At 36.0% G+C, this 21,391-nt stretch overlaps 1 protein-coding gene across 1 annotated transcript; it reads left to right on the top strand.

Annotated features, from left to right (window-relative positions):
- Window positions 1-8,105: 8,105 nt before the first annotated feature.
- On the top strand, window positions 8,106-9,136 carry LOC125869876 (uncharacterized). Its single transcript, XM_049550283.1, has 2 exons — window positions 8,106-8,296; window positions 8,467-9,136. The coding sequence occupies exons 1-2, from the start codon at window positions 8,106-8,108 to the stop codon at window positions 9,134-9,136; spliced, it is 861 nt and encodes a 286-aa protein (XP_049406240.1).
- Window positions 9,137-21,391: the final 12,255 nt, after the last annotated feature.

Raw genomic sequence — 21,391 nt, 5'->3', positions numbered from 1 at the left:
AATGTGGTGATATATTTACCTTTTTAATTAGTTAATAATCTTAAACAATTCACATTTCAAATATTGTATTAATTTGTATTGGATTTATTTAGTAACAAATAACTCTCTCTAAATTATTTGTAAGCTAATATATTTAAATAAATTTACTAGTACAAATAAAAAACATAAAACCAAGAAAATAAACAAAATAATTAAAATGATTTGGGGGATATTTTGTCTTTGCATAAACTTATCCCATGGTATTATATCTCATGTATTACTAATACCTCCAAATGGAAGGTATTAGTAATACATCCTATAATACTATGTAGGAGGTATAACTAATTCATGGATTAGTTATACATAGACCCAAATTCCTACCAATCATAGTACTAAATAATATCATACATAATACATGGATTATTTGTTTTGATGCGGCCTACCAAACGACCCCTTAATATTAAAACATACTCCTATCTAGGTTAGGGATCTACCTAAGGTAACAAATTCTCCACCATCTAAGATACCTGGTTATGGTGTTGCACATAATTGGACAAAACAAAGTATATTTTGAGAGTTACCTTATTGGAAGCATAACCTTCTTCGACATAATTTAGATGTCATTAAAACTGATAGCAGAACAAATCATAATCTGACAAGCTAACCATCAGTTCAAGTGTTTGAGTGTAGCAAAAGAAAATTTACTTATTGGTTGCTTGATTCTCATGAAGTAAGACACAATCAACCACTACTATGTTCTATTCCTAATTATCTGCCTAGTTATAAGTTACTCCAATGCATTTTTCCTTGCTGCAATAGTTTCAATATCATTTTATTTGACTTGATATTTGATAATTCTTGATGTTACTTTATTAGTTAATAGTACTATATTGTTGTGATGACTTAATTGGGATTGGTGTTTGCTGTATGTTCTTTCAAATAAGATATTGAGTTGTATTATGATAAATAGGATATTAAGTTATCTTCTGATAAATATTGAGTTGTTGTAATCATTTATTTTAAGCATATCTTTTCAATATAAGGATTTGTTTATGCTTCACAATTTTATAATATAAGTTTTTTTTGTACACGTATCCTTATGCATATTTTGAGTATCTTTTTAAGAAATGAAGAAGACATCTGGAAAGCGTCGAAAGCATGCAAATAAGAGGAAACAATACGATTCTCCACCAGCTTCATTGCCCCCTACAAGTCAATCAAGCCAGCCACATGTTGGTCCTCCTAAGGCGAATTCATTGCCACCCACCTTGTTATCTCCTGTATTCAGATTAACAAACCAAAAATAATAAAAGATGAAAAGGAAAAACAAAGAACTATGTGAGTCCATAAGACCCACTGTGTGTCCTTAAGAAATTTAATCCCCTAAAGTACCCGAAGTTGCAGATTAATTCCTCCCAAGATAAAACGGATAAACCATTAAAGAAGTAGCGGTACCTCAAACTTCGATAATTTCAATGAACTCAAAATGACAGCAACGAATCACACACACATACATGATCGATTGATTTATTTTGTAAGAAATGTACGTAGAAGAAAGGAAGAATTTATAGCAGAAAAATGAGAGAAAGCCTCTCTATTTATAGCCAAACAAAGGGTTAAGGTCACAAGTTTTCGGAAAGAAGATAACATTTCAGAAAGGTCACAACATTTTGGAAATGGACAACCTTACAAACGGTCACAACCCTTTAGAAAGGATACAACCTTTCATAGAGGTCACAACCCTTCAGCATAGTCACAACCCTTCAGGAGAGTCACAACCCTTCATTTCCTGTTCACGCCTTTAAAACCCAACAATCCCCCACATGAATATGGAATGACTATTGTTAAAACATATGCATGACAAACTGTGTGATTCGTAAGTAAGGATTGATTGCATCTGGATAAGTAGGTTTCCCTTTAAACTTTCCATAGTGAACATATATCGGATATACTCGATCAATCAGTAGATTTGATATCTTTGAACCGTCGAGATTTAATGTGTACCTAGACAACATAAGTCACACTATCAACCCTTGAAATGGTTTTGGTTCTCATTGTTTTGTTCATTTCAGTCATAAACACGTCTTGGTTTATAAGTGTATAGAGAACTGGCCTTACCAGATTCTCCTTGAAGCGGCTTACACTTTACACCTACATACGTGATTTCTAAATGTGTTATCCCATAGATACACTATTTGATATACCCTGTATCAAACTTAGAAACCATTAAAAAGTCGTAATGCTTTTATCTTTGTTAGTGAACATTGTCTTATCATAAGAATGGACCATAAAAAAGTAATTTGACAATGTTGAACCGTCATCTATGACTTTGTTTGATCTCCTTGAACCTAGATATTGGGATCTCCAGTCTTCTAGGTAGAGTCAATGACTTATCTTCGGCCATAATCCCATTCCCTTTGATAATCTATCAACTCCCTCTCTAGTAAGGCCTTTTTTAAGTGGGTCCGACACGTTATCCTTTGACTTTAGATAGTCAATTATTATAATTCCACTAGAGTGTAGTTCTCTAACGATATTATGTCTACGTAATATATGACGATACTTTTCTTTATACATCATGTTCCATGCCCTACCTATTGCATATTAACTCTCACAGTGTATGCATAACTAGAGCTAATGGTTTGGGCCAAAAATCTTTCTAGAAATTTCAGGGTCATTCAACTTCTTCACTGGCCTTATCTATAGTGATAAACTCAGATTTCATAGTAGAGTGAGTGATACATTTCTGTTTGAAAGATTTCCAAGAGACTGCTCCTCCACAAAGAGTAAATACATATCCACTCATGGATTTTACTTCATTTGACCTGGTGATTCAATTTGCATCACTATTTTCTTCCAATACTATTGAATATTAGTTATAATGCAAAACAATAAGTTTTAAGTATGTTTTAAATACTCCCAAACATTTTTCATTTTCATCCAATGAGTTTGATTGAGATTACTTGTGAACCGACTCAGTTTACTAATAGCAACATGCTATATCTGATTGTGTACTCTTCATGATATATATCATACTTCTCAATACTCTAGAATAATCCAATTGTGAGTCACTTTTGTCTTCATTCTTTTGAAGTATAAAACTCACATTTATTGGAGTCTTGACAATATTGAAATCCAAATACTTGAACTTGTCAAGTACCTTTTCAATCACATCAGTAACTTCAATGTCTTTCATATCGAATTACTTTCTAGCATATGCTTAGTACAATTTATGTCAGAAATGTCTGTTTTGATGATCAACATGTCATCAATACAAAAACAAACAATGATCTTGTGATTTGGAGTGTCTTTAATGCAAAAACATTTATCACATTCATTAATCTTGAATTCATTTGCCAACATAGTTTGGTCAAACTTCGCATGTCATTATTTGAACGCTTGTTTTTAGTCCATAAAGCGACTTAACAAGTTTAGACTTTCTTTTCTGTACCAAAAACAACAAAGCCCTGGGGTTGTTCCATGTAAATTTCTTCCTCCAATTATCCATTTTTTTAAAAAAATGTTTTCACATCCATTTTGACAAATTTGAAGGTCGTATACTGCAACTAACGCAATTAACATCTGAATTGATGTAATCCTAGTTAGTGGCTATTATGTATCAAAATAATCAAGGCTTTCTTATTGTCTAAAGACTATTACAACAAGTCTTGTTTTGTATTTTTCAATAGTTTCATCAACTTTCTTTTCCTTTTGTAGATCCACTTTGAACCCAAAGGTTTATAATTTCCTGGAGGAAGATCAACCAACTCTCAAGTATGGTTGCTCAAGATTGAATCTATCTTACTATTGACTATCTCTTTCCAAAAAGGGATGAGTCCATAGAAGACATAGCTTCTTCGAATATGTGAGACTCATTTTTCAACAAGAAATGTTACAAAATCAAACCCAAAGGAAGTAAATGTCCTTTGAATTTACTACGCCTCTGAATTTTGTTATTATGTACATTCTCCTTTGGTTCATTCCATGGTCGTTTCAACCCTTTACTTGGCTATCCGACGGTTCAGACTTATGAACCATAAATCAATATGCTTTACTATTTTTTAGCATATCCAATAAACATATAATCCACAGTCTTAGGTCCTATTTTGATCCTTTGGGAAATAGTTCCCTCATTTCAATTTCTCATATGGAATAGACTGTATTGGAAATTGTTAGATCACTATCTTTCAAGAGTTATTGTGTGTATATACTTTAAGGGTCGACAATCAATTCTTTATTAGGATACAATAAAATCTGAACAAATAATTTTTTTTGTTGCTTCCTTTCTCAACAAACAAAAGTTTTTTGTTTGTTGCTCCCTTTATTAACAAACAAAACTTTTTGTTTCTCTCTTTCAGAACGGACAAACTTTTTGTTGTTCTATTTTGCTATAATGATAGCACCCCCCCCCCCCCACACACACACACANACACAAAAAAAAAAATTTTGTAGTAAACCTGAACTTATAGGTAGGACATTCAACATTTCCTTCAAAGTTTTATTTTTTTCTATCAACAATTTCATTAGTTTGAGGTGAGTATGTGCAGTAATTTGATGGATGATTCCATTTTCCAAATATATTTTTGTAAAAGATAATGCATATTCTTCATAGATACCACTTATAATCATGAAAATTATTTTCAACTTCAGTTTATATTGCCTAGATGTTTTTATCGCTTCATCCTTACCATTCAACAAATAGACATAACAATATCTAGTGCAATTGTCAATAAAATTTATGAAACATTTTTTCCCACGACGAGATGGTGTTGACTTCATATCACAAATGTTAGTGTAAATCAATTCTAAGGGATTAAAATTCCTTTCAATAAATTTATAAGTATGCTTAACATACTTAGATTCAACACATACTTGACATTTTGATTTATTGCATTAAAAGTTAGGCAAAATTTCTTAGTTGATCAGTTTTTGCAAGGTTTTGTAATTGAAATGTGTAACACCCTGGAAATCTAAGGACCTAAGCTAGAGCCTAACACGTAATCTAGTAACCTAAATGGAGTTAAACGTAAATATTAAAATCCTAAAATAACTTCCCTAACCTAGTACTAAGGTCTTATTGCCTAAACGTCAAAGCATTGCCCCCCCTCCCCAAGGACCCACCAAGGGTCCTTCAGGAGGACCAATGGATTGACCTAAAAGCTGCCAAAAACCAGCATGGTCCATGAAAGGGGGACCCACGCCTCGTGGATGGACTCACGCCCTGTAAGTGGGGGTCATGAGTCAAGGCTTGGCCTTCCCAAAATGAACAAAGTCTCAGTCATTTTCCATGCCCATGCAGTACAGGCTGTAGACCCACTCATGCCCCGTGGGCGGGGTCTCGTGAGTGAGGCCTAAAACATGGCCAAGATGACCAGCCCCAGACCCAACCCACGAGTGACCAGTATGGTCCGTGGGTCCATCCACGCCCCGTGGGTGGGGGGGTCATGGATGGGGTTTGTGAAACTGCTCAAAATCTCGGCCAAGGGTGAATTAAATTAGGTAAGTTCTATTTTAATTATTAAAGGGTGGGGATAATTTATATTACTTATTTAGACATTTAAAAGTAGTTATTAACTATTATCCAACTATTTTAACACGTCATAACTCACAAGACTAAAAACATAACCAACTCGCCTCTCTAACAAAAAATATCTCTCTAAGACTCCATTGAAGAACAAGAACAAGTTCAAGCTTAGGGTTCAAGGGAGTAGCTTCTTCTCTTCAAGTTCGTGAAGGATCTCCAATCAAGGTATGGGAGACTTGATTCATCGAAAGCTTCCTTCCATGAAGCCCTTAAACTCTATTTCAATTAGTAGGTTTTCTTTAAAACTGGGGTTTTCAATCTAGCCATGGGTTCTTCCTAAAAATGATTTCAATGGGTCAATTGTCTTATACTATGGTTGATTTGTTATTTAATGGTGATTTTTATAGTAAAATCCCCCATGAACCCCCCATGACCCCAATTTCATGAATTGTGATAGGTCTACTGATGCATGGTGAATACTATGAATTGTTTCTATGGTACTGTAGTTATTGAATCTTGTTCTATTCATGTCTAATGTAGTGTTTCTAGGTGTGATTGTGATACATGATTCATGACCCTTGAGGGGTAAAATTATGAAGGTTTATGTTTGTTGATAAAAGTTGTGTATGAACTTACGATTCACTTAGAAAGTGAAGATCCTATGACTATTGTGTAATATGTTGTATTGTTGAAAGATCTTTCTCCCCTTACCCTTACACATGACTATGTATGAATTGTCGATGGTTATAATGTTGTTGTGTTGATTGAAAGGCTATTCTCATGAAACACTATGAACGTAATGTGAAAGGTTTACTCATATGTTCATGATGATTCTAAGGTTGGAAGCTAGTTCTCAACTATTGAATCTATGAGCTATTTTATGAGTTGTATTGAATGAAGGGCAAGATATTCCTTCAAACATGTAAATGCAATTCAAGACTAACTATGTATAAATTGGAAATTAATGCTTAGAACCAAGTGGATATGGAAAATAAGGTAGAGGCCTTTCCATCAATAAAATAGGATTGCTCTTCTACAAATGATCTCATGAGATGGAAACTCCCTCGTCAATACAATAGGACGGGTTTCTAGAAGTAATCTCCCTATACCATAACTAAGTGCCCACATAGGTCTTTAGCTAGTGGATCCACCTAAAATCTATACATTTAGTTCTACCTTAGGCAACTAGGACACTTTCTTTCGGTGTGGGGTTACACGACACTGGATTACATGTAGCTCACATGGTCTATGTCGGTTAAGGCTATTTTCCCTACATGAATAGATAATGAATATGACATAAACTATACTTATGACTTCTTGATGAGCTTTACTTAGTAGGAGTGGGGGTATGGGACTTCACTTTTACATTGCACAAGTAGACTTTGGAAGGGATTATAGTATAGTTCCTTATGCTATGATAAGACATGAATGTATGCATGTATATTGAATGGATTGTTACTAATGAATGACTTTCTTTATGTTCAAGTAATGTACATGACTATTTCCTTATCTATAACTATGGACTATGATGAGTTCTAAAGATGATATGTGTGACTAAGGTGGCTTCAAAGGAGTACTTAGCATGGTTGGTATTATGGGACACCAACCATACATTTCACAAGTATACCTTAGGGTTGCTAAGGTAATGGTTCTACTATGTTATGAGGATTTATGTGATGAAGATGCTATGACTTGTATTTTACATTAGAATGCATAAATGATTCTCAAACTTGACAAATGCATGCTTTTCAACGAAATTGTCCTTTTTATCAAATTTCAAGGATTTTTATGAATGCTTCCATACTTAGTACTTTATGTGCTAACCCATTTCTTCTACATTTACTATGAGTGTAGGTTCTGGTCATTTAGACGTACTACTTCTTTCAAGTGAAGCTTGGGTTGACTATTCCCTAAGCTTGGTGAGTCCTCATGGTTCGAGGACTAGTCATTATTCATTTCTAGCTTTTATTGTACTTTCTATTTTTGAGACTTTATTGAAGTAAAGGGCTTTTACTCCATTAGTACTCTCTATTGTACTAGATGGTGATTGAGACAAGATCTAGATTCTTATTTTCATTTATGAAAAAGAAGTTGACTTCGATTGTAAAAGTTTTAAATTTTCCGCATCATTTCTATGACTTTATGTGTATGATTATGCTAAGGGCTTGTATACGACCCCATTCGGGGTCAAGTACGTCGTGTTACGTCTAGGGGGTACCCCTGCGTCGTGGCAAACTTGGTATCAGAGCATAAGGTTTAGGGATTATTTTTAGGTTGATGTCTCATAAACCACGTCTAGTAGAGTCTTGTTCATGTGTGAAGTGCGCCACACCTATGAATGAAAGTCTATAAGATATTTAGGAACTTTCACTTCTTTCATTACTCTTTAGTCGTGCTTTGGAGTCCTAACTCTATGAAGTCCTTTTCCTAACCATTTTCTTGTGATTATAGGCAATGAATTCAAGAAGGGTGAATGCAAAGTGGATGGAAGAGGAGAATATGGATGAGGCAGTTCCTCCCTAAGCTCCTCAAGCTCCTAATGATGAGGGGGACTATAACCAATGTGGAAATAAGGGCGGCTCTCCAACAATTGACTCAAGTCATGACGGCTCAAGCACAAGCCATGACAACTCAAGCCCAAGCCATGACGGCACAATCAAATAGGGAAGTTAGACCCCATGTGAATTCTAATGTGAGCACCATGGCTTTAAGGTTGAGAGACTTCACAAGAATGAGCCCTCCTATGTTCTTTGGTTTCAAAGTGATGAAGATCCTTAAGAGTTTGTGGAAGAGGTCTATAAGATAGTGGATGTTATGGGGGTGACTTCTATTGAGAAAGCCGAACTAATCGCGTATCAATTGAAGGATGTGGCCCAAGTATGGTATACTTAATGGAAGGATAATAGGGCTATAAGAGCGGGTCCCATAAGTAGGGAAGTATTCAAGAAAACATTTCTTAATAGGTACTTTCCCCGTGAGAAGAGGGAAGCCAAAGTTGAGGAGTTCATCAAACTTCGTCAAGGAGGTATGTGTGTCCAAGAATACTCCTTGAAATTCACTAATTTGTCCAAGTATGCCTCGTCCTTGGTGTCTAATCCTAGAGATGAGATGAGCCAATTTGTGACAGGTGTGTCTGACTCGATTGAGGAAGAATGTCGTGCGGCAATGCTTCATGATAATATGGACATTTCAAGTCTAATGGTGTATGCTAAACAAGTTGAGGAGACAAGGCTTAGGAAGAAAAATAGAGAGGTAAAGAGGGCAAGGACCGATAATGGAAATTTTTCTAAGGGTAAGTTCGAGGGTCAATGTGGACCAAGATTCAAGAAGAGGTTTTCCAACCAAGACTCCTCTAGTGGTCCAAGGGTCAACAAAGATAAGGTGTCTAACCCTAAGCCTCAAAGAGGCAAGAGTGGGGGATCTTCTATGGTGAGGCCTACTTGTGCCAAGTGCGGTAAAACGCATGATGGTAAATGTCTTGCCAGCATGGGTGTGTGCTATGGTTGTGTAAAGAGTGGCCATCAATTGAAAGATTGCCCAACCCGTACGGCTAAAGAAAGAGATGATAAGAAAACTCCTCCTAGTGGTTCAAACTCTGATGCTCCCAAGAAAAACTGCTTCTATGCTCTTTAATCCCGAGGTGACCAAGAGAGTTCCCCGAATGTGGTGATGGGTATGTTGCGAGTCTTTTTTATTGATGTTTATGCATTGTTAGACCCTGGTGCCACATTATCTTTTGTTACACCTTTTGTGGCTATGAATTTTGAAATACTCCCTGATGTGTTAGAAGAACCTTTTTCGGTGTCTACCCCGGTTGGTGACTCGGTAGTGGAAAAAAGAGTCTATAGGAGTTGTCTTATTTCTTTGTCTCATAAAGTCACTTTGGTTGATTTGGTAGAATTAGACACACTTGATTTTGATGTAATTTTGGGCATGGGTTCGTTGCGTGCATGTTATTCTTCAATAGATTGTAGGACCCGGGTAGTCAAATTTTAATTTCCAAATGAGTCTATTTTAGAGTGGAAAGGGGTGAATTCTATTCCTAGAGGTCAATTTGTTTCATATCTAAAAGCTAGGAAAATGATCTCCAAGGGGTGCATGTATCACATTGTTAAGGTTATGGATTGGAGTCCAAGGTCCCTTCTTTATAGTCAGTCTCCCTGGTGAGTGAGTTTTCGGAAGTCTTTCCCGATGACTTGCTCGGCATTCCTCCTGAATGGGAAATAGAATTTGGCATTGATCTTTTTCCAGATACACAACCCATATACATCCCTCCCTATAGAATAACTCCGGCCGAATTGAAAGAGTTGAAGGAGCAACTCAAGGACTTGTTAGACAAAGGTTTTATTTAACCAAGCATATCTCCATGGGGTGCTCCGGTATTGTTTGTGAAAAGAAAGATGGGTCCCTTAGGATGTGTATAGACTACTACCAATTGAACAAGATGACTATAAAGTATAAGTATCCCCTTCCTATAATTGATGATTTGTTTGAAAAACTTCAAGGGGCTAACTATTTCTCCAAAATAGATCTTCGTTCAGGTTACCATAAAATAAGGGTAAGAGGGGTTGAAATTCCCAAGACGACCTTTAGTACCTGGTACAGTCACTTTGAATTTGTGGTTATGTCATTTGGGTTGACCAATGCCCCGGTGGCATTCATGGACCTAAAGAATAGAGTATTTAGGCAATATCTTGATTCGTTTGTGATCATTTTTATTGATGATATTTTTATCTATACAAGGAGTGAGGGTGAACATATGGATCATTTGAGGATCATATTGCAAGTCCTTAAAGACCACCAATTATATGCTAAGTATAGTAAGTGCGAGTTTTGGCTAAGGTCGGTCGCCTTTCTTGGTCATATTGTGTCGGGCATGGGTATTGAGGTAGATCCTAAGAAGACGGATGCGGTCAAGGGTCGGCCTAGACCTTTAACTCCTACCAATATTAGAAGTTTTTTGGGTTTGGCCGGCTACTATAAGAGGTTTGTTGAGGGTTTCTCCTCTATTGCTTCTCCATTGACGGCTTTGACTCAAAAGAAAGCTAAGTTTGTGTGATCGGAGGCTTGTGAGAAAAGCTTCCAAGAATTGAAAGATAGACTTACATCCGCTCCGGTGTTGACCTTACCAGAGGGTACCGATGGGTTTGTTGTATATTATGATGCTTCTCGAGTGGGTTTGGGATGTGTCCTTATGCAATATGGCAAAGTGATTGCCTATGCTTCAAGGAAACTCAAGATACATGAAAAGAATTATCCAACTCATGATCTCAAATTAGCGGCGATGGTGTTTGCCTTGAAAATTTGGAGGCACTACCTATATGGGGTCCATGTAGGTGTTTTCACCGACCACAAGAGTCTTCAATATGTGTTTAGCCAAAAAGACTTAAATCTCTGACAAAAAAGGTGGTTATAACTTTTAAAGGATTATGATATGAGTGTCCTTTACCACCCTGGCAAAGCCAATGTAGTTGTGGATGCGCTAAGTCGAATGTCCATGGGTAGTGTGGCCCATGTAGAAGATGAGAAGAAGGAGTTAGTTTGTGATGTGCATTGGTTGGCTAGATTAGGTGTCCAACTAGTGGACTCCACCAAGGGTGGTGTCATGGTCCATCATAGTTTCGAATCATATTTTGTTGTAGATGTAAAGTCTAAACAACACCTAGATCCTATTTTGATGTTGTTGAAAGAATCGATACTTGGTAAATCCGTTGAGGCTTTCTCCCAAGGGGGAGATGGGGTGCTTAAGTACCAAGGTAGGTTATGTGTTTGGGATGTTGATGGCTTAAGAGAGAAAATTTTAGAAGAGGCTCATGGTTCGCGGTATTCTATTCATCCGGGAGCCACCAAGATGTGTCGTGATCTACGGGAAGTCTATTGGTGGAATTGCATGAAGAAGGATATAGCGGGTTTTGTGGCCAAATGTCCGAATTGTCAACAAGTTAAGGCCGAACACCAAAAACCGGGAGGTTTGTCCCAAGATATAGATATTCCTACTTGGAAGTGGGAAGATGTAAATATGGACTTTGTTGTGGGTTTGCCTCGTACTCGAAGGCAACATGATTCTATTTGGGTCATTGTTGATAGAATGACAAAATCAGCCCACTTTTTTCCCGTCAAGGTTTCTTATTCGGCGGAAGACTATGCCACTTTGTACATATAGGAAATAGTGAGGTTGTATGGGGATCCTTTGTCTATTATTTCGGATCGAGGTACTCAATTTACTTCACACTTTTGGAAGGCATTTCAAAAAGGTCTTGGTACCAATGTTAAGCTTAGTATCGCTTTCCCCCCTCAAACGGATGGTCAAGTGGAATGCACCATTCAAATCTTAGAGGACATGTTGAGGGCGTGTGTGATTGATTTCAAGGGTAATTGGGATGACCATCAACCATTGATAGAGTTTGCCTACAACAATAGTTGCCACTCAAGTATTGCCATGGCTCCGTTTGAAGCACTTTATGGTAGGAGGTGTAGATCTCCGTTGGGTTGGTTCGAAGTAGGTGAATTTTCTCTAATTGGTCCCAAACTAGTTTATGAAGCCATTGCAAAAGTTTGACTCATTAGAGAGAGGTTGAAGACGGCCCAAAGTCGGCAAAAGTCTTATCCCGATGTTAGAAAAAGGGATCTAGAATTTGAAGTTAGTGATTGAGTCTATTTAAAAATCTGACCCATGAAGGGTGTGATGAGGTTTGGCAAAAAAGGGAAACTTAGTCCCCGGTTTGTGGGTCCCTATCAAGTTTTGAACCGTATTGGGAAAGTAGCCTATGAATTAGACTTGTCAAATGAATTGGCTCTGGTTCACCCGATATTTCATGTTTCTATGCTCAAGAAATGCATTGGTGATCCGGTAACCATCATTCCTTTAGAGGGTTTGGGATTTGATGAGAGCCTTTCATATGAAGAGATAGAAATTCTAGACGGGCAAGTTAAGAGGTTGAGAAATAAAGAAGTAGCTTCCGTTAAGATTTTATGGAGGAATCACTTAGTTGAGAGTGCTACATGGGAGGCCGAGGCCAACATGAAGTCCCTCTATCCTCATCTTTTTCCTTCTACTCCTATTCAAACTTGAGGTAAGTAGTTCCTCTTGAGTTTTTAGTGTTTTGGTAGTCATGTGTATTGTATGAGTTTTCCATGATTTCCTTATGTTATGCATGTTCTTGTGAGAATTCATGTTTAGCATAAATTGAGTTTTCATGACTTATATGTTCCTCATGTTGATTTGCATCTTAGTATGATGATTGCATATTTGACTTCATGAGGTGAATTTGTGAACATGCTTAGTTGTGTTTTTGATGAAGTGACATGTTGGCTCAATATGATGGTGTTGAACTTGCTTTGACTTGGAGAAGGTAGTTCCTCCCATGTTTATGTGAATTGATGAGTTTTGTGCATATTGGTTTGGTAGATGAAGTTCCCACTTCCTTGTGCTGCATTAACCATGTCTTGATATGGAGTTGAAGTTTCCTCCTTTTGAATAGTGCATGAGGTGAATAGTGCATTTGTAAGTTTTTCACATTTTGATGTTTCATGCATAATGGGCTGCTATTCTAGAGTTTCTAACTTAGTTTGGTGTTTGAATAATCATTCGGGGAGGAGTGTTCCCAAGGGGGAGATAATGTAACACCCTGGAAATCTAATGACCTAAGCTTGAGCCTAATACGTAGTCTAGTAGCCTAAATGGAGTTAAACGTAAAGATTAGAATCCTAAAATAACTTCCCTAACCTAGTACTAAGGTACTAGTTCCTAAACGTCAAGGCATGGCCCCCCAAGAGGAGGACCAATGGACTGGCATAAAAACTGCCAAAAACCAGCATGGTCCACGAAAGGGACACCCACGCCTCGTGGGTGGACTTACGCCCCGTAGGTGGGGGTCGTGAGTCAAGGCTTGGCCTTCCCCAAATGACCAAAGTCTCAGTCACTTTCCACGTCCATGCAGTACGGGCCGTAGACCTACTCACGCCCTTTGGGTGGGGGTCTCATGAGTGAGGCCTGAAACATGACCAAGATGACCAGCCCCAGACCCAACCCACGACTGACCAGTACGGTCCGGGGTTCCATCCACGCCCCGTGGGTGGGGGTTCGTGGATGGGGTCTGTGAAACTTCTCAAAATCTCGGCCAATGGTGAATTAAATTAGGTAAGTTCTATTTTAATTATTAAAGGGTGGGGACGGTTTATTTTACTTATTTAGACATATAAAAGTAGTTATTAACTATTAACCAACTCTTTTAACACCTCATAACTCACAAGACTCACAACATAACCAACTCTCCTCTCCAACAAAAATTCTCTCTCTAAGACTCCACTGAAGAACAAGAACAAGTTCAAGCTTAGGGTTCAATGGGGAAGCTTCTTCTCTTCAATTTTGTGAAGGATCTCCAATCAAGGTATGGGAGCCTTGATTCATGGAAAACTTCCTTCCATGAAGACCTTAAACTCTCTATTTCAATTAGTAGGTTTTCTTAAAAACTAGGGTTTTCAATCTAGCCATGGGTTCTTCCTAAAAACGATTTCAATGGGTCAATTGTCTTATATTATGGTTGATTTGTTGTTTGATGGTGATTTTTATAGTAAAATCTCCCATGAACCCATGAACTCCCCCATGACCCCAGTTTCATGAATTGTGATGGGTGTATTGATGCATAATAAATACTATGAATTGTTTAAATGGTATTGTAGTAATTGAATCTTGTTTTATTCAGGCCTAAACATGATTCATGACCCTTGAGGGGTGAAAGTAAGAAGGTTTATGCTTGTTGATGAAAGTTGTGTATGAACTTATGATTCACTTAGAAAGTGAAGATCCTATGACCATTGTGTAAATTGTGGTATTGTTGAAAGATCTTTCTCCCCTTACCCTTACACATGACTATGTATGAATTTTCTAGGCTGGTGATAATGTTGTTGTGTTGATTGAAAGGTTATTATCATGAAACACTATGAACGTAATGTGAAAGGTTTACTCACATGTTCATGATGATTCTAAGGTTGGTAGCTAGTTCTCAACTATTGAATCTATGAGCTATTTTATGAGTTGTATTGAATGAAGGGCAAGATATTCCTTCACATAGGTAAATTCAATTCAAGAATAACTATGTATAAATTGGGAAATAATTCTTAGTACTAATTGGATATGGAAAATGAGGTAGAGGCCTTTTCGTCAATAAAATAGGCCGGGTCTTCTACAAATGATCTCATGAGATGAAAACTCCCCCGTCAATACAATAGGCCGGGTTTCAAGAAGTAATCTCCCTACCCCATAACTATGTGCCCACATAGGTCTTTAGCTAGTGGATCCATCTAAAAGCTATACATTTAGTTCTACCTTAGGCAAATAGGACAACTTCTTTCGGTGTAGGGTTACACGACACCAGATTCCATGTAGCTCACATGGTATATGTCGGTTAAGGGTATTTTCCCTACATGAGAAGATAATTAATATGACATGAACTATACTTATGACTTCTTGATGAGCTTTACTTAGTAGGAGTGGGGGTATGGGACTTCACTTTTTACATTGGACAAGTAGACTTTGCAAGGGATTATGGGATGGTTCCTTATGCTATGATAAGACATGAATGTATGCATGTATGTTGAATGGGTTGATACTAATGAATGACTTTCCTTATGTTCAAGTAATGTACATGACTATTTCCTTATCTATAACTATGGACTATGATGAGTTCTAAAGATGATATGTGTGACTAAGGTGGCTTCAAAGGAGTACTTAGCATGGTTGGTATTATGGGATGCCAAACATACATTGCACAAGTATACCTTAGGGTTGCTAAGGTAATGGTTCTACTATGTTATGAGGATTTATGTGATGAAGATGCTATGACTTGTATTTTACATTAGAATGCATAAATGATTCTCAAAGTTGACAAATGCATGATTTTCAACGAAATTGTCCTTTTTATCATATTTCGAGGATTTTTATGCATGCTTCCATGCTTAGTACTTTATGTGCTAACCCATTTCTTCTACATTTACTATGAGTGTAGGTTCCGGTCGTTGAGACGTACTACTTCTTTCAAGTGAAGCTTGGGTTGACTATTCCCTAAGCTTGGTGAGTCCTCATGGTTCGAGGTCAAAACACCATTCATTTCTAGCTTCTATTGTACTTTCTATTTTTGAGACTTTATTGATGTAAAGGGCTTTGACCCTATTTGTACTCGCTATTGTACTAGATGGTGATTGAGACAAGGTCTAGACTCTTATTTTCGTTTATGAAAAAGAAGTTGACTTTAATTGTAAAAATTTTAAATTTTCCGCATTATTTCTATGACTTTATGTGTATGATTATGCTAAGGGCTTGTATGCGACCCCCTTCGGGGTCAAGTACGCTGTGTTACGTCTAGGGGGTACCCTTGGGTCGTGACAACATGCCCTAAGCATTCATGTCACAAACAAGTTGATTTAAGAAAGTAAGAACAAACATAAATAATGGGTTTGAAAAGACCTTCCGTGAGGTAACTTTTTCCTACAAATATTTTGTTCTTTACTTTTTATAACATTGTCAAATACGAACATTGTTTTAGAGTCAGTACCTTGCCAGATGTCCTTTGTATAAGGACCTTTCCATAACATTCAACTTGTTATAGAAATACCCATGACCATAGTCTCTTCGGTCCAATAAGGGCAATATGACTCAAATGTTTGTTTTACAACACAAACATAACACATCACTTTTCACCAATGTTCGTGTCTATACAAATAAATTTATTTTAATAGACATATCTTTTCATGAAAAATCACAATATTTTAGGTGACACTTTTTCATCAAAGAATACAACTCTTTTGAACAAATAATATAATTTTGTGGTTTAATACTAGTCATATTATATACTAGTAAAGAGAGATTGAACGACCACAATATCAAATATACTCCAAGAATTTTGTGGGTCTAACATAATGCAAGAATGTCATTAAATTTCATAACTTGTACTTTCAAATTTAAATTAGATTGTAAGTCTAATTTTGTCTTTATCACAAGTAAAGAACCCCCCACATTTTAAATATGTTCTCAAAAATATTTTCAAGTATTTGAAATTGTTTTCCAGATACTTTTTTCCCATGCTTTCAAATTGGATACCATCAAAATACACATTGGCAACACGAAGCCTTCTTTTGGAGATTTAATTCATAGAAACGCCCATTGCAAGCACAAAAATCACTAATTTTATGTCACTAGTGTTTTTCCCCTTTCAGTCACAATCATACAGTCAACTATGTATTTAGAATACTAACAATAAAGATTCAATCTTTATACAACTTATTTTTAGTTTAACGATGAAGGTATTATATTCTTCTAATCGTTGACCGAGTGAACCTTGAATTCTAATGAAGTTTTTATATTCTTCGAATCAGTTTCACATGTAGTAAACCAAAAAGATTTTAATCTCCTGAAACCTCAAATACAACACTGTTTCTAGCTAACGGTGAAAATTTTATCTCTTTCAAATCATTTAGCCTTAATATTCTTGATGAATATTTTGTACTCTTCAAGTCAGAATATTCATTCAAACAGAGTATTTAACAAATTGGTGAAGTTTCTATATTCTTCAAATCAATGCACAATCTGATTTGTTCGTGAAGTTCTTATATTCTTCAACCAAAAGGAGTTAAAATCAGAAGATTTTTGTCTCCAAAAGTCAGTCACAATCAAACTTCACATGGAGTAGAAAACTACAAAAGTATTTTTTTTTCTCCTCTAAACAGAATACATATTAATAATAATAAAAATATATTCTGTGATCATCACATAATGACTATTTATCATAATATTTATGAAGTAAATCTCATAACTTATAAAGGATAAAAAAAATAAACAAGGAAAATAAAGATAGAACCTGATTTTTACTCCCATTGAATCAAATTCTATGTGTCAGCAATGATTCCATACAAGTCACTTTTCTTGCTAATTTTTCCTTTCTTTCCTAGTTTTCATCATATTTCAATTTTCCTCAGAAGACATTGAATTTCAACGAGAAACTAAACTCATGTTCAAATATTGTTAGGAGATAACATTTGTTCATTTACTTCTTCTCATAGTTATATAAAACCAAGAATATAGGAAAAAAATTAAAGTGCATATCTTAACCTTAATGCACAAAATAACATTTTATTTATTAAACGAAAACTGAAGGGGTGCAATGATTTAATGCACTTGGGAAGAAAATAAAAATAATCTTACTCATCCAAGGAAAACATACTACAGAAAATATACTCGAACATATTGAAGTAGTACTACTTCATCCCAAATCTCTTTTAACATATGATAAAATAATTCTCTTTTTCTTCTTCTTTTTCCAACAAAAAGAACACAGAAAATAAAAGTAATTTCATTACCACAGAAAATACCATCAATATTAAATTTCTTAAGCTTTTTTCTCATGTATTCAGATTAACAAACTAGAAATAATAAAAGATGAAAAGAAAAAATAAAGAACTATCCGAGTCCACAGAACCACTGTGTATCCTTAAGAAATTTAAACCCCTCAAGTACCCGAGGTTGCAGATTAATTCCTCCCAAGATAAAACGGATAAACCATTAAAGAAGTAGCGGTACTTCAAACTTCGATAATTTCAACGAACTCAAAATGACAGCAACGAATCACACACAAAGACATGATCAATTGATTTTGTTTTGTAAGAAGTGTATGTAGAAGAAGGGAAGAATTCATTGCAGGAAACTGAGAGAAACTCTATTTATAGCCAACAAAGGATAAAGGTCACAACTCTTTGGAAAGAATAAAACCTTTAAGAAAGGTCACAACACTCTGGAAAAGGCACGAACTTTCAAACGGTCACAACCCTTTAGAAAGGACACAATCTTTTATAAAGGTCACAACTCTTTGGAAAGAATAAAACCTTTAAGAAAGGTCACAACACTCTGGAAAAGGCATGAACTTTCAAACGGTCACAACCCTTTAGAAAGGACACAACCTTTTATAAAGGTCACAACCCTTCGGCATAGTCACAACCCTTCAGGAGGTCACAACCCTTCATTTCATGTTCCCACCTTTAAAACCCAACACACTTTTCCTCCTCACGTGACTTCACTGCCATTTGTCATTCCTCATCAACAAAATTCACTACCACCTACTATTCCTCCTCCCTCGACTTCATTACCCCCTGGCTTTCCTCCTCTGTCAACTTCATTACGACCTTCCTTTTTTAGTATTAGTATAGCACAATCTGGGCCTATACAAAATACTTTCACAACTTCTCATGGCAAGAATACAAGTCTTCACGATAACATTGTGCCCACACCTTATCATGCAGATGAAGTGTGCATGTCAACCATGTTATGAGAACAAAATTAAAGTCTTTTTTGAGAAGAAAGCTCGTATATGAATTTCAAATATGTAGTTTGAAGTTTGAAAAAATAATAAGCAACCTAGTTGATTATAAAATGAAATATGGGTTAATTTTTTGGAGAAATGGAACACTCCTGAATTTAAGAAAAAGTGTGAGCGCGCAAAAGTAGCTCAGGCTTCTGTAATAGGTGGCTCTTTACACACCGGAGGTTCTATGAGTTTCACAGCCCATCGACGAAAAATGGTAATAGTTTTTATTGATTTTCCTTAATTTAATCTAAATGCGATTGAACTTGGTATAACTTTTATTTATTAATTTTGCAGAAAAAGTTGAAAGGCGAAGAGGTGTCTATTGTTGAGATATTTGAGGAGACGCATAAAAAAGAAATAAGGATGGTACAAGGGGAGAATGGATAGAGCCACGTGCAGAGGAGACATTTGTAAGTTATAACACTTCAATATTATTTCAGTTAACATAATCTTAGAATCTTAGATCTCAATGACAATAAATCAGAAGAGAATAGCGACAATTTACCTCATCTCTTTAAACTTGAAATAGGATGAGGGGCAGGGACAGCTGATCTGTTACTAATCGAATAACATTTGGCAATTAGAGTTAGATAAAGCGCAAGTTCTGAATACTTTGAATTTGTGTCAGTCTCATGATCATTATTTTCTTTAGTATTTAGTTTTGCTATTAAGACAACATTAAAGAAACAGCCTGCTGAAAGTATCTGTTGTAATTGAAGTTTGTGATGATTTTAGTAGATGTAATTGTATCTTGAAAGTAGCTGTTGTAAAACTCTCTAAGAGATATGTTGATGAGTTCTCAATGAAATGTCTCAAATTGGGATTCTCAAGTTTTAGTTGCTGCTGATAGCCAGGGAAAAGAGTTGAGAGATTAAGAGTAAACTAGCATTTTTTTACTAACTACCACTTTATATAAAGTTATTAGGTTTACATCTCTTGACTCTACAGGATGGTACACACCATCTGACCATATTTATGTGTCCTTTGACAGCTCTTGGGATGCTATTATAATGTGGGTATATATATGTATGGACTCCAAGGAGTGGCCGAGGGAGGCTAGCTTGTCCGTCACTTCTCGGAAGTATGAATTATCTTGAACTTAGTTTTGATCAGTTAATATATGTTGAGCTGATCAGTGACTTAGACTGATGATGAAGAGTTTTTCTGTGTCAAATTAGGAGCTGCACCAGGATCTCCAGATTTCCCATATTACTACGGGAGGCATGCTTTTAAGAATGTACCAATCCATATCTTGAAGTTCCTGAATGAGTTGTTCCTGTATCTGATGTCAATTTTCCCTGCCAATTTCATTCCTGTAATCAAAAAGCTGCTACAATTAATGTTAGTATCAATACCAAACTAGCCTTGTTAATCTTGATAACATCGTAGGGATTTTCAAGACAAAATCAGCATTCGATAAATTCAGGTACTACAAGTTCGTAAGGTTGCCTATACCAACTGGTATGCCAACATTGAACCTGTTTTAAGCCAAATTTAGTTTCTTAAGATACTAGATATTGAAAAGAGAACTTGCATTCTTAATTCCACTACAAATAGTCTCATCATCTAGTTCCAAGGCAATCACATGACCAGAGAGATCACTTTCCAATTGCAACATTCACTTGTTCTAAGTTGTTTTGTTGTGTTTATTGGATATGCCTTGTTTAGTAAACTTACAAAGTATTGTCTGAGGAAGTATAATAGTATCATGCAATCGATTAATATGATCTGAAATTTTACTAGCACGCAGTCAGTTGGTGAGATGATTTGTTCAGAGGCTGCAAGAGTCGTCAGTAGAGAAATGCCTATGGAATTTTTACTTCTTTTTTTTGCTCCATTGAACGGAAACATGAGTTTCTTTATCTTTTCTTCCTTTGTGATAGTCGTCTGTTTTACTTGATTGTGTATTATGTCGAAAAGAAATAAAATTATTGATTCATTTATACATTTATTTCAGATTGGATTCCACAGAGGCTTGGACGAATGGCGTCAGACACAGCCTACTTCGGAGACTGGTTCTACATCATCTACTGATATTACATAAATATGGACAAATGTTGCAGGAGGTGTGAATAAAATGTAGAGTTTACGAGCTTGGAGAACTACCTTCCTTGTGTCATTCATCACCATTGTTGTCTGGTGCTTCTACTTCTCAATCTTTGGAAGAAATGGAAGCAATGCGTAAAAAAATTTCAGAGCTGACAAAACGAATTCAAACATCTGAAGATAACTTTGGTAAAGTGCAAAAGTTTATGCAAAACATATGGTTGAATCTGATGATACCGAAGAAGAAAGCGACTCTGATGCAGAGTAGTTTGTGTTATGGTTGTTTAGACATTTTCTATGAGATTAAGATGTCTTTTGAACTATTTACTTCCATTTTGAATCACAACTTAATACTTATTAGACTTGATTTTGATTATGCTTGAGCGTTTAGACTCAATCAAATTGAATGCAATTTGAATATATTTGATGTTTGATTTTATTGTTGAATTTTTATGGATGGATGATAGTATAATTTTGCTGGTGGTGT

This window comes from Solanum stenotomum, chromosome 7 (assembly GCF_019186545.1).
Source record: "Solanum stenotomum isolate F172 chromosome 7, ASM1918654v1, whole genome shotgun sequence".
Lineage (NCBI taxonomy): Eukaryota > Viridiplantae > Streptophyta > Magnoliopsida > Solanales > Solanaceae > Solanum > Solanum stenotomum.
This window is presented reverse-complemented; position numbering and strand designations above follow the sequence as displayed.